This window comes from Symphalangus syndactylus, chromosome 2 (genome assembly GCF_028878055.3).
Source record: "Symphalangus syndactylus isolate Jambi chromosome 2, NHGRI_mSymSyn1-v2.1_pri, whole genome shotgun sequence".
NCBI classification, from domain to species: Eukaryota; Metazoa; Chordata; class Mammalia; order Primates; family Hylobatidae; genus Symphalangus; species Symphalangus syndactylus.
This window is the reverse complement of record NC_072424.2, coordinates 24,253,367-24,273,228: the sequence shown is the minus strand read 5'-3', so window position 1 is coordinate 24,273,228 and position 19,862 is coordinate 24,253,367. Positions and strand designations below refer to the sequence as shown.

Genomic DNA, 19,862 nt, shown 5'->3' with positions numbered 1-19,862 from the left:
TGTACATCACCATCATCAAAGACAAAAAGTAGATAAAACCACAAAGATGGGGAAAAAAACAGAGCAAAAAAACTGGAAACTCTAAAAAACAGAGTACCTCTCCTCCTCCAAAGGAATGCAGTTCCTCACCAGCAACGGAACAAAGCTGGATGGAGGATGACTTTGGCGAGTTGAGAGAAGAAGGCTTCAGACGATCAAACTACTCTGAGCTACGGGAGGAAATTCAAAACAATAGCAAAGAAGTTAAAAACTTTGAAAAAAAAAATTAGAAGAGTGGATAACTAGAATAACCAATGGAGAGAAGGGCTTAAAGGAGCTGATGGAGCTGAAAGCCAAGTTTCGAGAACTACGCGAAGATTGCAGAAGCCTCAGTAGCAGATGCGATCAACTGGAAGAAAGGGTATCGCTGATGGAAGATGAAATGAATGAAGAGAGAAGGGAAGTTTAGAGAAAAAAGAATAAAAAGAAATGAACAAAGCCTCCAAGAAATTTGGGACTATGTGAAAAGACCAAACCTATGTCTGATTGGTGTACCTGAAAATGATGGGGAGAATGGAACCAAGTTGGAAAACACTCTGCAAGATATTATCCAGGAGAACTTCCCCAATCTAGCAAGGCAGGCCAGCATTCAGATTCAGGAAATACAGAGAACGCCACAAAGATACTCCTCGAGAAGAGCAACTCCAAGACACATAATTGTCAGATTCACCAAAGTTGAAATGAAGGAAAAAATGTTCAGGGCAGCCAGAGAGAAAGGTCGGGTTACCCACAAAGGGAAGCCCATCAGACTAACAGCTGATCTCTCAGCAGAAACTCTACAAGCCAGAAGAGAGTGGGGGCCGATATTCAACATTCTTAAAGAAAAGAATTTTCTTTTTTTTTTTTTTTATTTATTTTTTTTTATTATACTTTAGGGTTTTAGGGTACATGTGCACAATGTGCAGGTTTGTTACATATGTATCCATGTGCCATGTTGATTTCCTGCACCCATTAACTCGTCATTTTTTTTTTTTTTTTTTGTTTTGTTTTGTTTTTAAGAACTTTTATTGAGGAATGATTTAAATATCATGAAATGCACTCACTGTAAGTGGATAGAAGTTATACAAGTGTAGGTAAATTCACACAGTTATGCAATCATTACCATTATCCAGTTTTAAAACATTTTCATCATCCTGAAAGTTCCTGTGTGGATTTTTGCAGTCTACCCAGTTTCATGCATCCATCAATCTTTTTTTCTGTTATATAGTTTCCCTTTTCTAGTCATTTTCTATAAATGAAATTATATAATACATAGCCATTACTCTCTGGCTACTTTCAAGTGGCACAGGTGTTTTGAGGTCTAGCCTTGTTGTTGAATGTTATCAGTAGTTTGTTCCTTTTTATTTATTCCATTGTATGAATACAAGATTTGGTTAATCCTTTCACTAATTCATAGCAGTTTGGATGGTTTTCAGCGTCCAGCTATTACAAATAATGCTAGTATGAACAATTTTCTTGTGGACATATTTTCATTTCTCTTTAGTAGATTACTCAGAGTGAAATTGCTCAAGGTGAAATTGCTGAGTCATATGGAAACATTTTGCTCAGCTGCTAAACTGTTTTCTAAACAGACCATGGCATTTTATTCTCACCAACAATGTGTGCGGTTTCCAGTTTCTCTGCTTCCTTGTCAACACTTGGTAGTGTCAGTCTGTTTGATTTTAGCCATTTCAATAATTTCATAGTGGTGTCTTTCATTGTGTTTTAAGTTTGCATTTCCCTAATGACTAATGATTTTGAGCATTTTAAAATGTGCTTTTCTGCCATGTGTATGTCATCTTCGGGGAAGTATCCATTCAAATCTTTTGTGATTTTAAAATGTGGTCTTATTATTGCGTTGTTAGAGTGCTTTATATATTCTGAATAGAAGTCTTTTATGAAATGTAGTTTTGCAAATCTTCTCTCTCAGTCTGTGGCCTCTATTAATTTTCTTTTTTTTTTTTTTTTTTTTTATTATACTTTAGGGTTTTAGGGTACATGTGCACAATGTGCAGGTTTGCTACATATGTATCCATGTGCCATGTTGATTTCCTGCACCCATTAACTCGTCATTTAGCATTAGGTGTATCTCCTAATGCTGTCCCTCCCCTCTCCCCCCACCCCACAACAGTCCCCGGAGCGTGATGTTCCCCTTCCTGTGTCCATGAGTTCTCATTGTTCAATTCCCACCTATGAGTGAGAACATGCGGTGTTTGGTTTTTTGTCCTTGCGATAGTTTACTGAAATGATGTTTTCCAGTTTCATCCATGTCCCTACAAAGGACACGAACTCATCATTTTTTATGGCTGCATAGTATTCCATGGTGTATATGTGCCACATTTTCTTAATCCAGTCTATCGTTGTTGGACATTTGGGTTGGTTCCAACTCTTTGCTATTGTGAATAGTGCCGCAATAAACATACGTGTGCATGTGTCTTTATAGCAGCATGATTTATAGTCCTTTGGGTATATACCCAGTAATGGGATGGCTGGGTCAAATGGTATTTCTAGTTCTAGATCCCTGAGGAATCGCCACACTGACTTCCACAATGGTTGAACTAGTTTACAGTCCCACCAACAGTGTAAAAGTGTTCCTATTTCTCCACATCCTCTCCAGCACCTGTTGTTTCCTGATTTTTTAATGATGGCCATTCTAACTGGTGTGAGATGGTATCTCACTGTGGTTTTGATTTGCATTTCTCTGATGGCCAGTGATGAGGAACATTTCTTCATGTGTTTTTTGGCTGCATAAATGTCTTCTTTTGAGAAGTGTCTGTTCATGTCCTCTGCCCACTTTTTGATGGGGTTGTTTGTTTTTTTCTTGTAAATTTGTTTGAGTTCATTGTAGATTCTGGATATTAGCCCTTTGTCAGATGAGTAGGTTGCAAAAATTTTCTCCCATTGTGTAGGTTGCCTGTTAACTCTGATGATAGTTTCTTTTGCTGTGCAGAAGCTCTTTAGTTTAATGAGATCCCATTTGTCGATTTTGGCTTTTGTTGCCATTGCTTTTGGTGTTTTAGACATGAAGTCCTTGCCCACGCCTATGTCCTGAATGGTATTGCCTAGGTTTTCTTGTAGGATTTTAATGGTTTTAGGTCTAACATATAAGTCTTTAATCCATCTTGAATTAATTTTTGTATAAGGTGTAAGGAAGGGATCCAGTTGCAGCTTTCTACATATGGCTAGCCAGTTTTCCCAGCACCATTTATTAAATAGGGAATCCTTTCCCCATTTCTTGTTTTTGTCAGGTTTGTCAAAGATCAGATAGTTGTAGCTATGTGGCATCATTTCTGAGGGCTCTGTTCTGTTCCATTGATCTATGTCTCTGTTGTGGTACCAGTACCATGCTGTTTTGGTTACTGTAGCCTTGTAGTATAGTTTAAAGTCAGGTAGCGTGATGCCTCCAGCTTTGTTCTTTTGGCTTAGGATTGACTTGGCGATGCGGGCTCTTTTTTGGTTCCATATGAACTTTAAAGTAGTTTTTTCCAATTCTGTGAAGAAAGTCATTGGTAGCTTGATGGGGATGGCATTGAATCTATAAATTACCTTGGGCAGTATGGCCATTTTCACGATATTGATTCTTCCAACCCATGAGCATGGAATGTTCTTCCATTTGTTTGTATCCTCTTTTATTTCATTGAGCAGTGGTTTGTAGTTCTCCTTGAAGAGGTCCTTCACATCCCTGGTAAGTTGGATTCCTAGGTATTTTATTCTCTTTGAAGCAATTGTGAATGGGAGTTCACTCATGATTTGGCTCTCTGTTTGTCTGTTATTGGTGTACAAGAATGCTTGTGATTTTTGTACATTAATTTTGTATCCTGAGACTTTGCTGAAGTTGCTAATCAGCTTAAGGAGATTTTGGGCTGAGACAATGGGGTTTTCTAGATATACAATCATGTCATCTGCAAACAGGGACAATTTGACTTCCTCTTTTCCTAATTGAATACCCTTTATTTCCTTCTCCTGCCTGATTGCTCTGGCCAGAACTTCCAGCACTATGTTGAATAGTAGCGGTGAGAGAGGGCATCCCTGTCTTGTGCCAGTTTTCAGAGGGAATGCTTCCAGTTTTTGCCCATTCAGTATGATATTGGCTGTGGGTTTGTTGTAGATAGCTCTTATTATTTTGAGATACGTCCCATCAATACCTAATTTATTGAGAGTTTTTAGCATGAAGGGTTGTTGAATTTTGTCAAAGGCCTTTTCTGCATCTATTGAGATAATCATGTGGTTTTTGTCTTTGGTTCTGTTTATATGCTGGATTACATTTATTGATTTGCGTATGTTGAACCAGCCTTGCATCCCAGGGATGAAGCCCACTTGATTATGGTGGATAAGCTTTTTGATGTGCTGCTGGATTCGGTTTGCCAGTATTTTATTGAGGATTTTTGCATCAATGTTCATCAAGGATATTGGTCTGAAATTCTCTTTTTTGGTTATGTCTCTGCCAGGTTTTGGTATCAGGACGATGCTGGCTTCGTAAAATGTGTTAGGGAGGATTCCCTCTTTTTCTATCGATTGGAATAGTTTCAGAAGGAATGGTACCAGTTCCTCCTTGTACCTCTGGTAGAATTCAGCTGTGAATCCATCAGGTCCTGGACTCTTTTTGGTTGGTAAGCTATTGATTATTGCCACAATTTCAGAACCTGTTATTGGTCTATTCAGAGATTCAACTTCTTCCTGGTTTAGTCTTGGGAGGGTGTATTTGTCGAGGAATTTATCCATTTCTTCCAGATTTTCTAGTTTATTTGCATAGAGGTGTTTGTAGTATTCTCTGATGGTAGATTGTATTTCTGTGGGATCGGTGGTGATATCCCCTTTTTCGTTTTTTATTGCATCTATTTGATTCTTCTCTCTTTTCTTCTTTATTAGTCTTGCTAGCAGTCCATCAATTTTGTTGATCTTTTCAAAAAACCAGCTCCTAGATTCATTAATTTTTTGAAGGGTTTTTTGTGTCTCTATTTCCTCCAGTTCTGCTCTGATTTTAGTTATTTCTAGCCTTCTGCTAGCTTTTGAATGTGTTTGCTCTTGCTTTTCTAGTTCTTTTAATTGTGATGTTAGGGTGTCAATTTTGGATCTTTCCTGCTTTCTCTTGTGGGCATTTAGTGCTATAAATTTCCCTCTACACACTGCTTTGAACGTGTCCCAGAGATTCTGGTATGTTGTGTCTTTGTTCTCATTGGTTTCAAAGAACATCTTTATTTCTGCCTTCATTTCATTATGTACCCAATAGTCATTCAGGAGCAGGTTGTTGAGTTTCCATGTAGTTGAGCGGTTTTGACTGAGTTTCTTAATCCTGAGTTCTAGTTTGATTGCACTGTGGTCTGAGAGACAGTTTGTTATAATCTCTGTTCTTTTACATTTGCTGAGAAGAGCTTTACTTCCAACTATGTGGTCAATTTTGGAATAGGTGTGGTGTGGTGCTGAAAAAAATGTATATTCTGTTGATTTGGGGTGGAGAGTTCTGTAGATGTCTATTAGGTCCACTTTATGTAGAGCTGAGTTCAATTCCTGGATATCCTTGTTAACTTTCTGTCTCGTTGATCTGTCTAATGCTGACAGTTGGGTGTTAAAATCTCCCATTATTATTGTGTGGGAGTTTAAGTCCCTTTGTAGGTCACTGAGGACTTGCTTTATGAATCTGGGTGCTCCTGTGTTGGGTGCATATATATTTAGGATAGTTAGCTCTTCTTGTTGAATTGATCCCTTTACCATTATGTAATGGCCTTCTTTGTCTCTTTTGATCTTTGTTGGTTTAAAGTCTATTTTATCAGAGACTAGGATTGCAATCCCTGCCTTTTTTTGTTTTCCAGTTGCTTGATAGATCTTCCTCCATCCCTTTATTTTGAGTCTATGTGTGTCTCTGCACGTGAGATGGGTTTCCTGAATACAGCACACTGATGGGTCCTGACTCCTTATCCAGTTTGCCAGTCTGTGTCTTTTGATTGGAGCATTTAGCCCATTTACATTTAACGTGAATATTGTTATGTGTGAATCTGATCCTGTCATTATGATGTTAGTTGGTTATTTTGCTCGTTAGTTGCTATAGTTTCTTCCTAGCCTCGATGGTCTTTACAATTTGGCATGTTTTTGCAGGGGCTGGTAGCGGTTGTTCCTTTCCATGTTTAGTGCTTCCTTCAGGAGCTCTTTTAGGGCAGGCCTGGTGGTGACAAAATCACTCAGCGTTTGCTTGTCTGTAAAGTATTTTATTTCTCCTTCACTTATGAAGCTTAGTTTGGCGGGATAGGAAATTCTGGGTTGAAAATTCTTTTCTTTAAGAATGTTGAATATCGGCCCCCACTCTCTTCTGGCTTGTAGAGTTTCTGCTGAGAGATCAGCTGTTAGTCTGATGGGCTTCCCTTTGTGGGTAACCCGACCTTTCTCTCTGGCTGCCCTAAACATTTTTTCCTTCATTTCAACTTTGGTGAATCTGACAATTATGTGTCTTGGAGTTGCCCTTCTCGAGGAGTATCTTTGTGGCGTTCTCTGTGTTTCCTGAATCTGAATGCTGGCCTGCCTTGCTAGATTGGGGAAGTTCTCCTGGATAATATCTTGCAGAGTGTTTTCCAACTTGGTTCCATTCTCCCCATCATTTTCAGGTACACCAATCAGACGTAGGTTTGGTCTTTTCACATAGTCCCAAATTTCTTGGAGGCTTTGTTCATTTCTTTTTATTCTTTTTTCTCTAAACTTCCCTTCTCTCTTCATTTCATTCATTTCATCTTCTATCAGCGATACCCTTTCTTCCAGTTGATCGCATCTGCTACTGAGGCTTCTGCATTCTTCGCGTAGTTCTCGAAACTTGGCTTTCAGCTCCATCATCTCCTTTAAGCCCTTCTCTCCATTGGTTATTCTAGTTATCCATTCTTCTAATTTTTTTTCAAAGTTTTTAACTTCTTTGCTATTGTTTTGAATTTCCTCTCGTAGCTCAGAGTAGTTTGATCGTCTGAAGCCTTCTTCTCTCAACTCATCAAAGTCATCCTCCATCCAGCTTTGTTCCGTTGCTGGTGAGGAACTGCGTTCCTTTGGAGGAGGAGAGGTGCTCTGTTTTTTAGAGTTTCCAGTTTTTTTGGTCTGTTTTTTCCCCATCTTTGTGGTTTTGTCTACTTTTTGTCTTCGATGATGGTGATGTACAGATGGGTTTTTGGTGTGGATGTCCTTTCTGTTTGTTAATTTTCCTTCTACCAGACAAGACCCTCAGCTGCAGGTCTGTTGGAGTTTACTAGAGGTCCACTCCAGACCCTGTTTGGCTGGGTGTCAGCACCGGTGGCTGCAGAACAGCGGATTTTCGTGAGACCACAAATTCAGCTGTCTGATAGTTCCTCTGAAAGTTTTGTCTCAGAGGAGTACCCGGTTGAATGAGGTGTCAGTCTGTCCCACTGGGGGGGTGCCTCCCAGTTAGGCTGCTCAGGGGTGAGGGACCCACTTTAGGAGGCAGTCTGTCCGTTCTCAGATCTCCAGCTGCGTGCTGGGAGAACCACTACTCTCTTCAAAGCTGTCAGTCAGACAGGGACATATAAGGCTGTGGAGGTTCTCACTGAGTTTTTGGTTGTCTGTGCCCTGCCCCCAGAGGTGGAGCCTACAGAGGCAGGCGGGCCTCCTTGAGCTGTGGTGGGCTCCACCCAGTTCGAGCTTCCTGGCTGCTTTGTTTACCTAAGCAAGCCTGGGCAATGGCGGGCGCCCCTCCCCCAGCCTCATTGCCCCCTTGCAGCGTGATCTCAGACTGCTGTGCTAGCAATCAGCAAGACTCTGTGGGCATAGGACCCTCCGAGCCAGGTGCGGGACACAATCTCCTAGTGTGCCGTTTTCCAGGCCCATTGGAAAAGCGCAGTATTAGGACGGGACTGACCCGATATTCCAGGTGCCATCTGTTTCCCCTTTCTTTGACTAGGAAAGGGAACTCCCTGACCCCTTGCGCTTCCCGAGTGAGGCAATGCCTCGCCCTGCTTTGGCTCGCGCACAGTGCGCTTCACCGACTGTCCTGAACCCACTGTTAGGCACTCCCTAGTGAGATGAAACCGGTACCTCAAGCAGAAATGCAGAAATCACCCGTCTTCTGTGTCGCTGGGGCTGGGAGCTGGAGACCGGAGCTGTTCCTATTCGGCCATCTTGGCTCCACCCTCCTAACTCGTCATTTAGCATTAGGTGTATCTCCTAATGCTGTCCCTCCCCCCTCCCCCCACCCCACAACAGTCCCCGGAGCGTGATGTTCCCCTTCCTGTGTCCATGAGTTCTCATTGTTCAATTCCCACCTATGAGTGAGAACATGCGGTGTTTGGTTTTTTGTCCTTGCGATAGTTTACTGAAATGATGTTTTCCAGTTTCATCCATTTCCCTACAAAGGACACGAACTCATCATTTTTTATGGCTGCATAGTATTCCATGGTGTATATGTGCCACATTTTCTTAATCCAGTCTATCGTTGTTGGACATTTGGGTTGGTTCCAACTCTTTGCTATTGTGAATAGTGCCGCAATAAACATACGTGTGCATGTGTCTTTATAGCAGCATGATTTATAGTCCTTTGGGTATATACCCAGTAATGGGATGGCTGGGTCAAATGGTATTTCTAGTTCTAGATCCCTGAGGAATCGCCACACTGACTTCCACAATGGTTGAACTAGTTTACAGTCCCACCAACAGTGTAAAAGTGTTCCTATTTCTCCACATCCTCTCCAGCACCTGTTGTTTCCTGATTTTTTAATGATGGCCATTCTAACTGGTGTGAGATGGTATCTCACTGTGGTTTTGATTTGCATTTCTCTGATGGCCAGTGATGAGGAGCATTTCTTCATGTGTTTTTTGGCTGCATAAATGTCTTCTTTTGAGAAGTGTCTGTTCATGTCCTCTGCCCACTTTTTGATGGGGTTGTTTGTTTTTTTCTTGTAAATTTGTTTGAGTTCATTGTAGATTCTGGATATTAGCCCTTTGTCAGATGAGTAGGTTGCAAAAATTTTCTCCCATTGTGTAGGTTGCCTGTTAACTCTGATGATAGTTTCTTTTGCTGTGCAGAAGCTCTTTAGTTTAATGAGATCCCATTTGTCGATTTTGGCTTTTGTTGCCATTGCTTTTGGTGTTTTAGACATGAAGTCCTTGCCCACGCCTATGTCCTGAATGGTATTGCCTAGGTTTTCTTGTAGGATTTTAATGGTTTTAGGTCTAACATATAAGTCTTTAATCCATCTTGAATTAATTTTTGTATAAGGTGTAAGGAAGGGATCCAGTTGCAGCTTTCTACATATGGCTAGCCAGTTTTCCCAGCACCATTTATTAAATAGGGAATCCTTTCCCCATTTCTTGTTTTTGTCAGGTTTGTCAAAGATCAGATAGTTGTAGCTATGCGGCATCATTTCTGAGGGCTCTGTTCTGTTCCATTGATCTATGTCTCTGTTGTGGTACCAGTACCATGCTGTTTTGGTTACTGTAGCCTTGTAGTATAGTTTAAAGTCAGGTAGTGTGCTGCCTCCAGCTTTGTTCTTTTGGCTTAGGATTGACTTGGCGATGCGGGCTCTTTTTTGGTTCCATATGAACTTTAAAGTAGTTTTTTCCAATTCTGTGAAGAAAGTCATTGGTAGCTTGATGGGGATGGCATTGAATCTATAAATTACCTTGGGCAGTATGGCCATTTTCACGATATTGATTCTTCCAACCCATGAGCATGGAATGTTCTTCCATTTGTTTGTATCCTCTTTTATTTCATTGAGCAGTGGTTTGTAGTTCTCCTTGAAGAGGTCCTTCACATCCCTTGTAAGTTGGATTCCTAGGTATTTTATTCTCTTTGAAGCAATTGTGAATGGGAGTTCACTCATGATTTGGCTCTCTGTTTGTCTGTTATTGGTGTACAAGAATGCTTGTGATTTTTGTACATTAATTTTGTATCCTGAGACTTTGCTGAAGTTGCTAATCAGCTTAAGGAGATTTTGGGCTGAGACAATGGGGTTTTCTAGATATACAATCATGTCATCTGCAAACAGGGACAATTTGACTTCCTCTTTTCCTAATTGAATACCCTTTATTTCCTTCTCCTGCCTGATTGCTCTGGCCAGAACTTCCAGCACTATGTTGAATAGGAGTGGTGAGAGAGGGCATCCCTGTCTTGTGCCAGTTTTCAGAGGGAATGCTTCCAGTTTTTGCCCATTCAGTATGATATTGGCTGTGGGTTTGTTGTAGATAGCTCTTATTATTTTGAGATACGTCCCATCAATACCTAATTTATTGAGAGTTTTTAGCATGAAGGGTTGTTGAATTTTGTCAAAGGCCTTTTCTGCATCTATTGAGATAATCATGTGGTTTTTGTCTTTGGTTCTGTTTATATGCTGGATTACATTTATTGATTTGCGTATGTTGAACCAGCCTTGCATCCCAGGGATGAAGCCCACTTGATCATGGTGGATAAGCTTTTTGATGTGCTGCTGGATTCGGTTTGCCAGTATTTTATTGAGGATTTTTGCATCAATGTTCATCAAGGATATTGGTCTGAAATTCTCTTTTTTGGTTATGTCTCTGCCAGGTTTTGGTATCAGGACGATGCTGGCTTCGTAAAATGTGTTAGGGAGGATTCCCTCTTTTTCTATCGATTGGAATAGTTTCAGAAGGAATGGTACCAGTTCCTCCTTGTACCTCTGGTAGAATTCAGCTGTGAATCCATCAGGTCCTGGACTCTTTTTGGTTGGTAAGCTATTGATTATTGCCACAATTTCAGAACCTGTTATTGGTCTATTCAGAGATTCAACTTCTTCCTGGTTTAGTCTTGGGAGGGTGTATTTGTCGAGGAATTTATCCATTTCTTCTAGATTTTCTAGTTTATTTGCATAGAGGTGTTTGTAGTATTCTCTGATGGTAGATTGTATTTCTGTGGGATCGGTGGTGATATCCCCTTTTTCGTTTTTTATTGCATCTATTTGATTCTTCTCTCTTTTCTTCTTTATTAGTCTTGCTAGCAGTCCATCAATTTTGTTGATCTTTTCAAAAAACCAGCTCCTGGATTCATTAATTTTTTGAAGGGTTTTTTGTGTCTCTATTTCCTTCAGTTCTGCTCTGATTTTAGTTATTTCTAGCCTTCTGCTAGCTTTTGAATGTGTTTGCTCTTGCTTTTCTAGTTCTTTTAATTGTAATGTTAGGGTGTCAATTTTGGATCTTTCCTGCTTTCTCTTGTGGGCATTTAGTGCTATAAATTTCCCTCTACACACTGCTTTGAACGTGTCCCAGAGATTCTGGTATGTTGTGTCTTTGTTCTCGTTGGTTTCAAAGAACATCTTTATTTCTGCCTTCATTTCATTATGTACCCAATAGTCATTCAGGAGCAGGTTGTTCAGTTTCCATGTAGTTGAGCGGTTTTGAGTGAGTTTCTTAATCCTGAGTTCTAGTTTGATTGCACTGTGGTCTGAGAGACAGTTTGTTATAATCTCTGTTCTTTTACATTTGCTGAGAAGAGCTTTACTTCCAACTATGTGGTCGATTTTGGAATAGGTGTGGTGTGGTGCTGAAAAAAATGTATATTCTGTTGATTTGGTGTGGAGAGTTCTGTAGATGTCTATGAGGTCCACTTTATGTAGAGCTGAGTTCAATTCCTGGATATCCTTGTTAACTTTCTGTCTCGTTGATCTGTCTAATGCTGACAGTGGGGTGTTAAAATCTCCCATTATTATTGTGTGGGAGTTTAAGTCCCTTTGTAGGTCACTGAGGACTTGCTTTATGAATCTGGATGCTCCTGTGTTGGGTGCATATATATTTAGGATAGTTAGCTCTTCTTGTTGAATTGATCCCTTTACCATTATGTAATGGCCTTCTTTGTCTCTTTTGATCTTTGTTGGTTTAAAGTCTATTTTATCAGAGACTAGGATTGCAACCCCTGCCTTTTTTTGTTTTCCAGTTGCTTGATAGATCTTCCTCCATCTCTTTATTTTGAGTCTATGTGTGTCTAGATCTTCCTCCATCCCTTTATTTTGAGTCTATGTGTGTCTCTGCACGTGAGATGGGTTTCCTGAATACAGCACACTGATGGGTCCTAACTCCTTATCCAGTTTGCCAGTCTATGTCTTTTGATTGGAGCATTTAGCCCATTTACATTTAACGTGAATATTGTTATGTGTGAATCTGATCCTGTCATTATGATGTTAGTTGGTTATTTTGCTCGTTAGTTGCTATAGTTTCTTCCTAGCCTCGATGGTCTTTACAATTTGGCATGTTTTTGCAGGGGCTGGTACCGGTTGTTCCTTTCCATGTTTAGTGCTTCCTTCAGGAGCTCTTTTAGGGCAGGCCTGGTGGTGACAAAATCACTCAGCGTTTGCTTGTCTGTAAAGTATTTTATTTCTCCTTCACTTATGAAGCTTAGTTTGGTGGGATAGGAAATTCTGGGTTGAAAATTCTTTTCTTTAAGAATGTTGAATATCGGCCCCCACTCTCTTCTGGCTTGTAGAGTTTCTGCTGAGAGATCAGCTGTTAGTCTGATGGGCTTCCCTTTGTGGGTAACCCGACCTTTCTCTCTGGCTGCCCTTAACATTTTTTCCTTCATTTCAACTTTGGTGAATCTGACAATTATGTGTCTTGGAGTTGCCCTTCTTGAGGAGTATCTTTGTGGCGTTCTCTGTATTTCCTGAATCTGAATGCTGGCCTGCCTTGCTAGATTGGGGAAGTTCTCCTGGATAATATCTTGCAGAGTGTTTTCCAACTTGGTTCCATTCTCCCCATCATTTTCAGGTACACCAATCAGACGTAGGTTTGGTCTTTTCACATAGTCCCAAATTTCTTGGAGGCTTTGTTCATTTCTTTTTATTCTTTTTTCTCTAAACTTCCCTTCTCTCTTCATTTCATTCATTTCATCTTCTATCAGCGATACCCTTTCTTCCAGTTGATCGCATCTGCTACTGAGGCTTCTGCATTCTTCGCGTAGTTCTCGAAACTTGGCTTTCAGCTCCATCAGCTCCTTTAAGCCCTTCTCTCCATTGGTTATTCTAGTTACCCATTCTTCTAATTTTTTTTCAAAGTTTTTAACTTCTTTGCTATTGTTTTGAATTTCCTCCCGTAGCTCAGAGTAGTTTGATCGTCTGAAGCCTTCTTCTCTCAACTCATCAAAGTCATCCTCCATCCAGCTTTGTTCCGTTGCTGGTGAGGAACTGCGTTCCTTTGGAGGAGGAGAGGTGCTCTGTTTTTTAGAGTTTCCAGTTTTTTTGGTCTGTTTTTTCCCCATCTTTGTGGTTTTGTCTACTTTTTGTCTTCGATGATGGTGATGTACAGATGGGTTTTTGGTGTGGATGTCCTTTCTGTTTGTTAATTTTCCTTCTACCAGACAAGACCCTCAGCTGCAGGTCTGTTGGAGTTTACTAGAGGTCCACTCCAGACCCTGTTTGGCTGGGTGTCAGCACCGGTGGCTGCAGAACAGCGGATTTTCGTGAGACCACAAATTCAGCTATCTGATAGTTCCTCTGAAAGTTTTGTCTCAGAGGAGTACCCGGTTGAATGAGGTGTCAGTCTGTCCCTACTGGGGGGTGCCTCCCAGTTAGGCTGCTCAGGGGTGAGGGACCCACTTTAGGAGGCAGTCTGTAGGTTCTCAGATCTCCAGCTGCGTGCTGGGAGAACCACTACTCTCTTCAAAGCTGTCAGTCAGACAGGGACATTTAAGGCTGTGGAGGTTCTCACTGAGTTTTTGGTTGTCTGTGCCCTGCCCCCAGAGGTGGAGCCTACAGAGGCAGGCAGGCCTCCTTGAGCTGTGGTGGGCTCCACCCAGTTCGAGCTTCCTGGCTGCTTTGTTTACCTAAGCAAGCCTGGGCAATGGCGGGCGCCCCTCCCCCAGCCTCGTTGCCGCCTTGCAGCGTGATCTCAGACTGCTGTGCTAGCAATCAGCAAGACTCTGTGGGCATAGGACCCTCCGAGCCAGGTGCGGGACACAATCTCCTAGTGTGCCGTTTTCCAGGCCCATTGGAAAAGCGCAGTATTAGCACGGGACTGACCCGATATTCCAGGTGCCGTCTGTTGCCCCTTTCTTTGACTAGGAAAGGGAACTCCCTGACCCCTTGCGCTTCCCGAGTGAGGCAATGCCTCGCCCTGCTTTGGCTCGCGCACAGTGCGCTTCACCGACTGTCCTGAACCCACTGTTAGGCACTCCCTAGTGAGATGAAACCGGTACCTCAAGCAGAAATGCAGAAATCACCCGTCTTCTGTGTCGCTGGGGCTGGGAGCTGGAGACCGGAGCTGTTCCTATTCAGCCATCTTGGCTCCACCCCTCAAAGAAAAGAATTTTCAACCCAGAATTTCCTATCCCGCCAAACTAAGCTTCATAAGTGAAGGAGAAATAAAATACTTTACAGACAAGCAAATGCTGAGTGATTTTGTCACCACCAGGCCTGCCCTAAAAGAGCTCCTGAAGGAAGCACTAAACATGGAAAGGAACAACAGGTACCAGCCACTGCAAAAACACGCCAAATTGTAAAGACCATCAAGGCTAGGAAGAAACTATAGCAACTAACGAGCAAAATAACCAACTAACATCATAATGACAGGATCAGATTCACACATAACAATATTAACGTTAAATGTAAATGGGCTAAATGCTCCAATCAAAAGACACAGACTGGCAAACTGGATAAGGAGTCAGGACCCATCAGTGTGCTGTATTCAGGAAACCCATCTCATGTGCAGAGACACACATAGACTCAAAATAAAGGGATGGAGGAAGATCTATCAAGCAACTGGAAAACAAAAAAAGGCAGGGGTTGCAATCCTAGTCTCTGATAAAATAGACTTTAAACCAACAAAGATCAAAAGAGACAAAGAAGGCCATTACATAATGGTAAAGGGATCAATTCAACAAGAAGAGCTAACTATCCTAAATATATATGCACCCAACACAGGAGCACCCAGATTCATAAAGCAAGTCCTCAGTGACCTACAAACGGACATAAACTCCCACACAATAATAATGGGAGATTTTAACACCCCACTGTCAACATTAGACAGATCAACGAGACAGAAAGTTAACAAGGATATCCAGGAATTGAACTCAGCTCTACATAAAGTGGACCTAATAGACATCTACAGAACTCTGCACCCCAAGTCAACAGAATATACATTTTTTTCAGCACCACACCACACCTATTCCAAAATTGACCACATAGTTGGAAGTAAAGCTCTCCTCAGCAAATGTAACAGAACAGAAATTATAGCAAACTGTCTCTCAGACCACAGTGCAATCAAACTAGAACTCAGGATTAAGAAACTCACTCAAAACCTCTCAACTACATGGAAACTGAACAACCTGCTCCTGAATGACTATTGGGTACATAATGAAATGAAGGCAGAAATAAAGATGTTCTTTGAAACCAACGAGAACAAAGACACAACATACCAGAATCTCTGGGACACGTTCAAAGCAGTGTGTAGAGGGAAATTTATAGCACTAAATGCCCACAAGAGAAAGCAGGAAAGATCCAAAATTGACACCCTAACATCATAATTAAAAGAACTAGAAAAGCAAGAGCAAACACATTCAAAAGCTAGCAGAAGGCTAGAAATAACTAAAATCAGAGCAGAACTGAAGGAAATAGAGACACAAAAAACCCTTCAAAAAATTAATGAATCCAGGAGCTGGTTTTTTGAAAAGATCAAAATTGATAGACCGCTAGCAAGACTAATAAAGAAGAAAAGAGAGAAGAATCAAATAGATGCAATAAAAAACGAAAAAGGGGATATCACCACCGATCCCACAGAAATACAATCTACCATCAGAGAATACTACAAACACCTCTATGCAAATAAACTAGAAAATCTAGAAGAAATGGATAAATTCCTCGACAAATACACCCTCCCAAGACTAAACCAGGAAGAAGTTGAATCTCTGAATAGACCAATAACAGGTTCTGAAATTGTGGCAATAATCAATAGCTTACCAACCAAAAAGAGTCCAGGACCTGATGGATTCACAGCTGAATTCTACCAGAGGTACAAGGAGGAACTGGTACCATTCCTTCTGAAACTATTCCAATCGATAGAAAAAGAGGGAATCCTCCCTAACACATTTTACGAAACCAGCATCGTCCTGATACCAAAGCCTGGCAGAGACATAACCAAAAAAGAGAATTTCAGACCAATATCCTTGATGAACATTGATGCAAAAATCCTCAATAAAATACTGGCAAACCGAATCCAGCAGCACATCAAAAAACTTATCCACCATAATCAAGTGGGCTTCATCCCTGGGATGCAAGGCTGGTTCAACATACGCAAATCAATAAATGTAATCCAGCATATAAACAGAACCAAAGACAAAAACCACATGATTATCTCAATAGATGCAGAAAAGGCCTTTGACAAAATTCAACAACCCTTCATGCTAAAAACTCAATAAATTAGGTATTGATGGGATGTATCTCAAAATAATAAGAGCTATCTACAACAAACCCACAGCCAATATCATACTGAATGGGCAAAAACTGGAAGCATTCCCTCTGAAAACTGGCACAAGACAGGGATGCCCTCTCTCACCACTCCTATTCAACATAGTGCTGGAAGTTCTGGCCAGAGCAATCAGGCAGGAGAAGGAAATAAAGGGTATTCAATTAGGAAAAGAGGAAGTCAAATTGTCCCTGTTTGCAGATAACATGATTGTATATCTAGAAAACCCCATTGTCTCAGCCCAAAATCTCCTTAAGCTGATTAGCAACTTCAGCAAAGTCTCAGGATACAAAATTAATGTACAAAAATCACAAGCATTCTTGTACACCAATAACAGACAAACAGAGAGCCAAATCATGAGTGAACTCCCATTCACAATTGCTTCAAGGAGAATCAAATACCTAGGAATCCAACTTACAAGGGATGTGAAGGACCTCTTCAAGGAGAACTACAAACCACTGCTCAGTGAAATAAAAGAGGATACAAACAAATGGAAGAACATTCCATGCTCATGGGTTGGAAGACTCAATATCGTGAAAATGGCCATACTGCCCAAGGTAATTTATAGATTCAATGCCATCCCCATCAAGCTACCAATGACTTTCTTTACAGAATTGGAAAAAACTACTTTAAAGTTCATATGGAACCAAAAAAGAGCCCGCATCGCCAAGTCAATCCTAAGCCAAAAGAACAAAGCTGGAGGCAGCACACTACCTGACTTTAAACTATACTACAAGGCTACAGTAACCAAAACAGCATGGTACTGGTACCACAACAGAGACATAGATCAATGGAACAGAACAGAGCCCTCAGAAATGATGCCGCATATCCACAACTATCTGATCTTTGACAAACCTGACAAAAACGAGAAATGGGGAAAGGATTCCCTATTTAATAAATGGTGCTGGGAAAACTGGCTAGCCATATGTAGAAAGCTGCAACTGGATCCCTTCCTTACACCTTATACAAAAATTAATTCAAGATGGATTAAAGACTTATATGTTAGACCTAAAACCATTAAAATCCTACAAGAAAACCTAGGCAATACCATTCAGGACATAGGCGTGGGCAAGGACTTCATGTCAAACACCAAAGGCAATGGCAACAAAAGCCAAAATTGACAAATGGGATCTTATTAAACTAAAGAGCTTCTGCACAGCAAAAGAAACTACCATCAGAGTGAACAGGCAACCTACACAATGGGAGAAAATTTTTGCAACCTACTCATCTGACAAAGGGCTAACATCCAGAATCTACAATGAACTCAAACAAATTTACAAGAAAAAAACAAACAACCCCATCAAAAAGTGGGCAAAGGACATGAACAGACACTTCTCAAAAGAAGACATTTATGCAGCCAAAAAACACATGAAGAAATGCTCCTCATCACTGGCCATCAGAGAAATGCAAATCAAAACCACAGTGAGATACCATCTCACACCAGTTAGAATGGCCATCATTAAAAAATCAGGAAACAACAAGTGCTGGAGAGGATGTGGAGAAATAGGAACACTTTTACACTGTTGGTGGGACTGTAAACTAGTTCAACCATTGTGGAAGTCAGTGTGGTGATTCCTCAGGGATCTTGAACTAGAAATACCATTTGACCCAGCCATCCCATTACTGGGTATATACCCAAAGGACTATAAATCATGCTGCTATAAAGACACATGCACACGTATGTTTATTGCGGCACTATTCACAATAGCAAAGAGTTGGAACCAACCCAAATGTCCAACAACAGTAGACTGGATTAAGAAAATGTGGCACATATACACCATGGAATACTATGCAGCCATAAAAATGATGAGTTCATGTCCTTTGTAGGGACATGGATGAAACTGGAAAACATCATTCTCAGTAAACTATCGCAAGGACAAAAAACGAAACACCGCATGTTCTCACTCATAGGTGGGAATTGAACAATGAGAACTCATGGACACAGGAAGGGGAACATCACACTCCGGGGACTGTTGTGGGGTGGGGGGAGGGGGGAGGGACAGCGTTAGGAGATACACCTAATGCTAAATGACGAGTTGATGGGTGCAGGAAATCAACATGGCACATGGATACATATGTAACCTGCACATTGTGCACATGTACCCCAAAACCCTAAAGTATAATAAAAAAAAAAAAAAAGAATTATCATATGACCCAGAAATTCCACTTTTAGGAGAAGACTCAAAAGAATTGAAAATAGGAACTCAACAGATACCTGTACACCAATATTCATAGCAGCATTATTCACAATACCCAAAAGGTGGAAACAACCCAAGTGTCCATCAAGGGATGAATGCATAAAGCAAAGGTGGTCTATACGTAAACAAAATAATATTCTACCATAAAAGAATGAAATTCTGATACATGCTATAGCACGGATGAGCCTTGAAAACACTATGCTAAGTGAAAGAAGCCAGACACAAAAGGACAAATATTATATCATCCCAGTGATATGAAATATCTAAAATAAGCAAACTGATAGAAATAGCAGATCAGAGTTAACCAGGAAGTCAGGGAAGAAGGAATGGGGAATTATTGCGTAATGGGTGTAGAATTCAAGCTGGAGAGACGAAAAAGACTTAGAAACTGACAATAGTTATATTTGTACAACATTGTGAATGTAATTAATGCCACCGAACGCTGAACAATGGTACTACATTTACAATATTTTTATGTTATGTTGTAAAAAAAACACTAACAATAAAAAGTGTCCAAAAATAGGAAAAAAAAAAAAAAACTGAATAAGACCTACTATTCGATAGCACAATAGGGTGACTGTAGTCAATAATAATTGTACGTTTTAAAGTAACTTAGACTGTAATTGGATGATTTGTAACTCAAAGGATGCTTGAGGGGATGGTTACCTCCTTCTCTGTGGTGTGTTTATTTCACATGGCATGCCTGTTTCAAAACATCTCATGTAACCTATAAATATGTACACCTACTATGTACCCACAAAAATTTTAAAAATTATATTTCAGAGAAAAAATTCTGTCAAGTGACTATGGTAATTTTGCCTGAGTTTTTTAAACTGGGCATTACCATAGCTTACCCATAGGAACTGAACTGGCAAAACATATACCAGCCTATTAATAGCTATGAACGTGGGTTGTATGATTGACTTGTTTCTTCTTTATGCTTTTCCCATAATTCTTTGTATAGTTTCTCAATGGAGGCATATTTTCTTAATCACTTTTTAGGAAAACTTTTAGACCATGTGCTTATAGAAATGGGATATGGCTTGAAACCCAATGGACAAGATTCTAAGAAGGAAAATGCAGATCGAAGTGAGTATAGATTGATATTGAGTGGTATAGCGACTTCAGTTATTGAAGACCATCTACCTACTAAACAAAGGCACAACTTTAGCACTGTTAAGACTTGTTAATGATAAACATTCTATGAGCGATTTAAATATGCTATTTTATATTTAGTAGTATATCATTTCTAATCTCAAT

At 40.5% G+C, this 19,862-nt stretch overlaps 1 protein-coding gene across 4 annotated transcripts in view; it reads left to right on the top strand.

Moving 5' to 3' along the window:
- The window catches only part of TDRD1 (tudor domain containing 1), a 74,590-nt gene that overhangs the window by 27,529 nt on the left and 27,199 nt on the right, over window positions 1-19,862 (top strand). For all 4 annotated transcript variants that reach the window (XM_063617468.1, XM_055248538.2, XM_063617467.1 and 1 more), the window contains exon 11: window positions 19,605-19,691. In XM_063617468.1, the coding sequence (XP_063473538.1) occupies window positions 19,605-19,691 (87 nt within the window). The remainder of the gene's footprint in view (window positions 1-19,604; window positions 19,692-19,862) is intronic.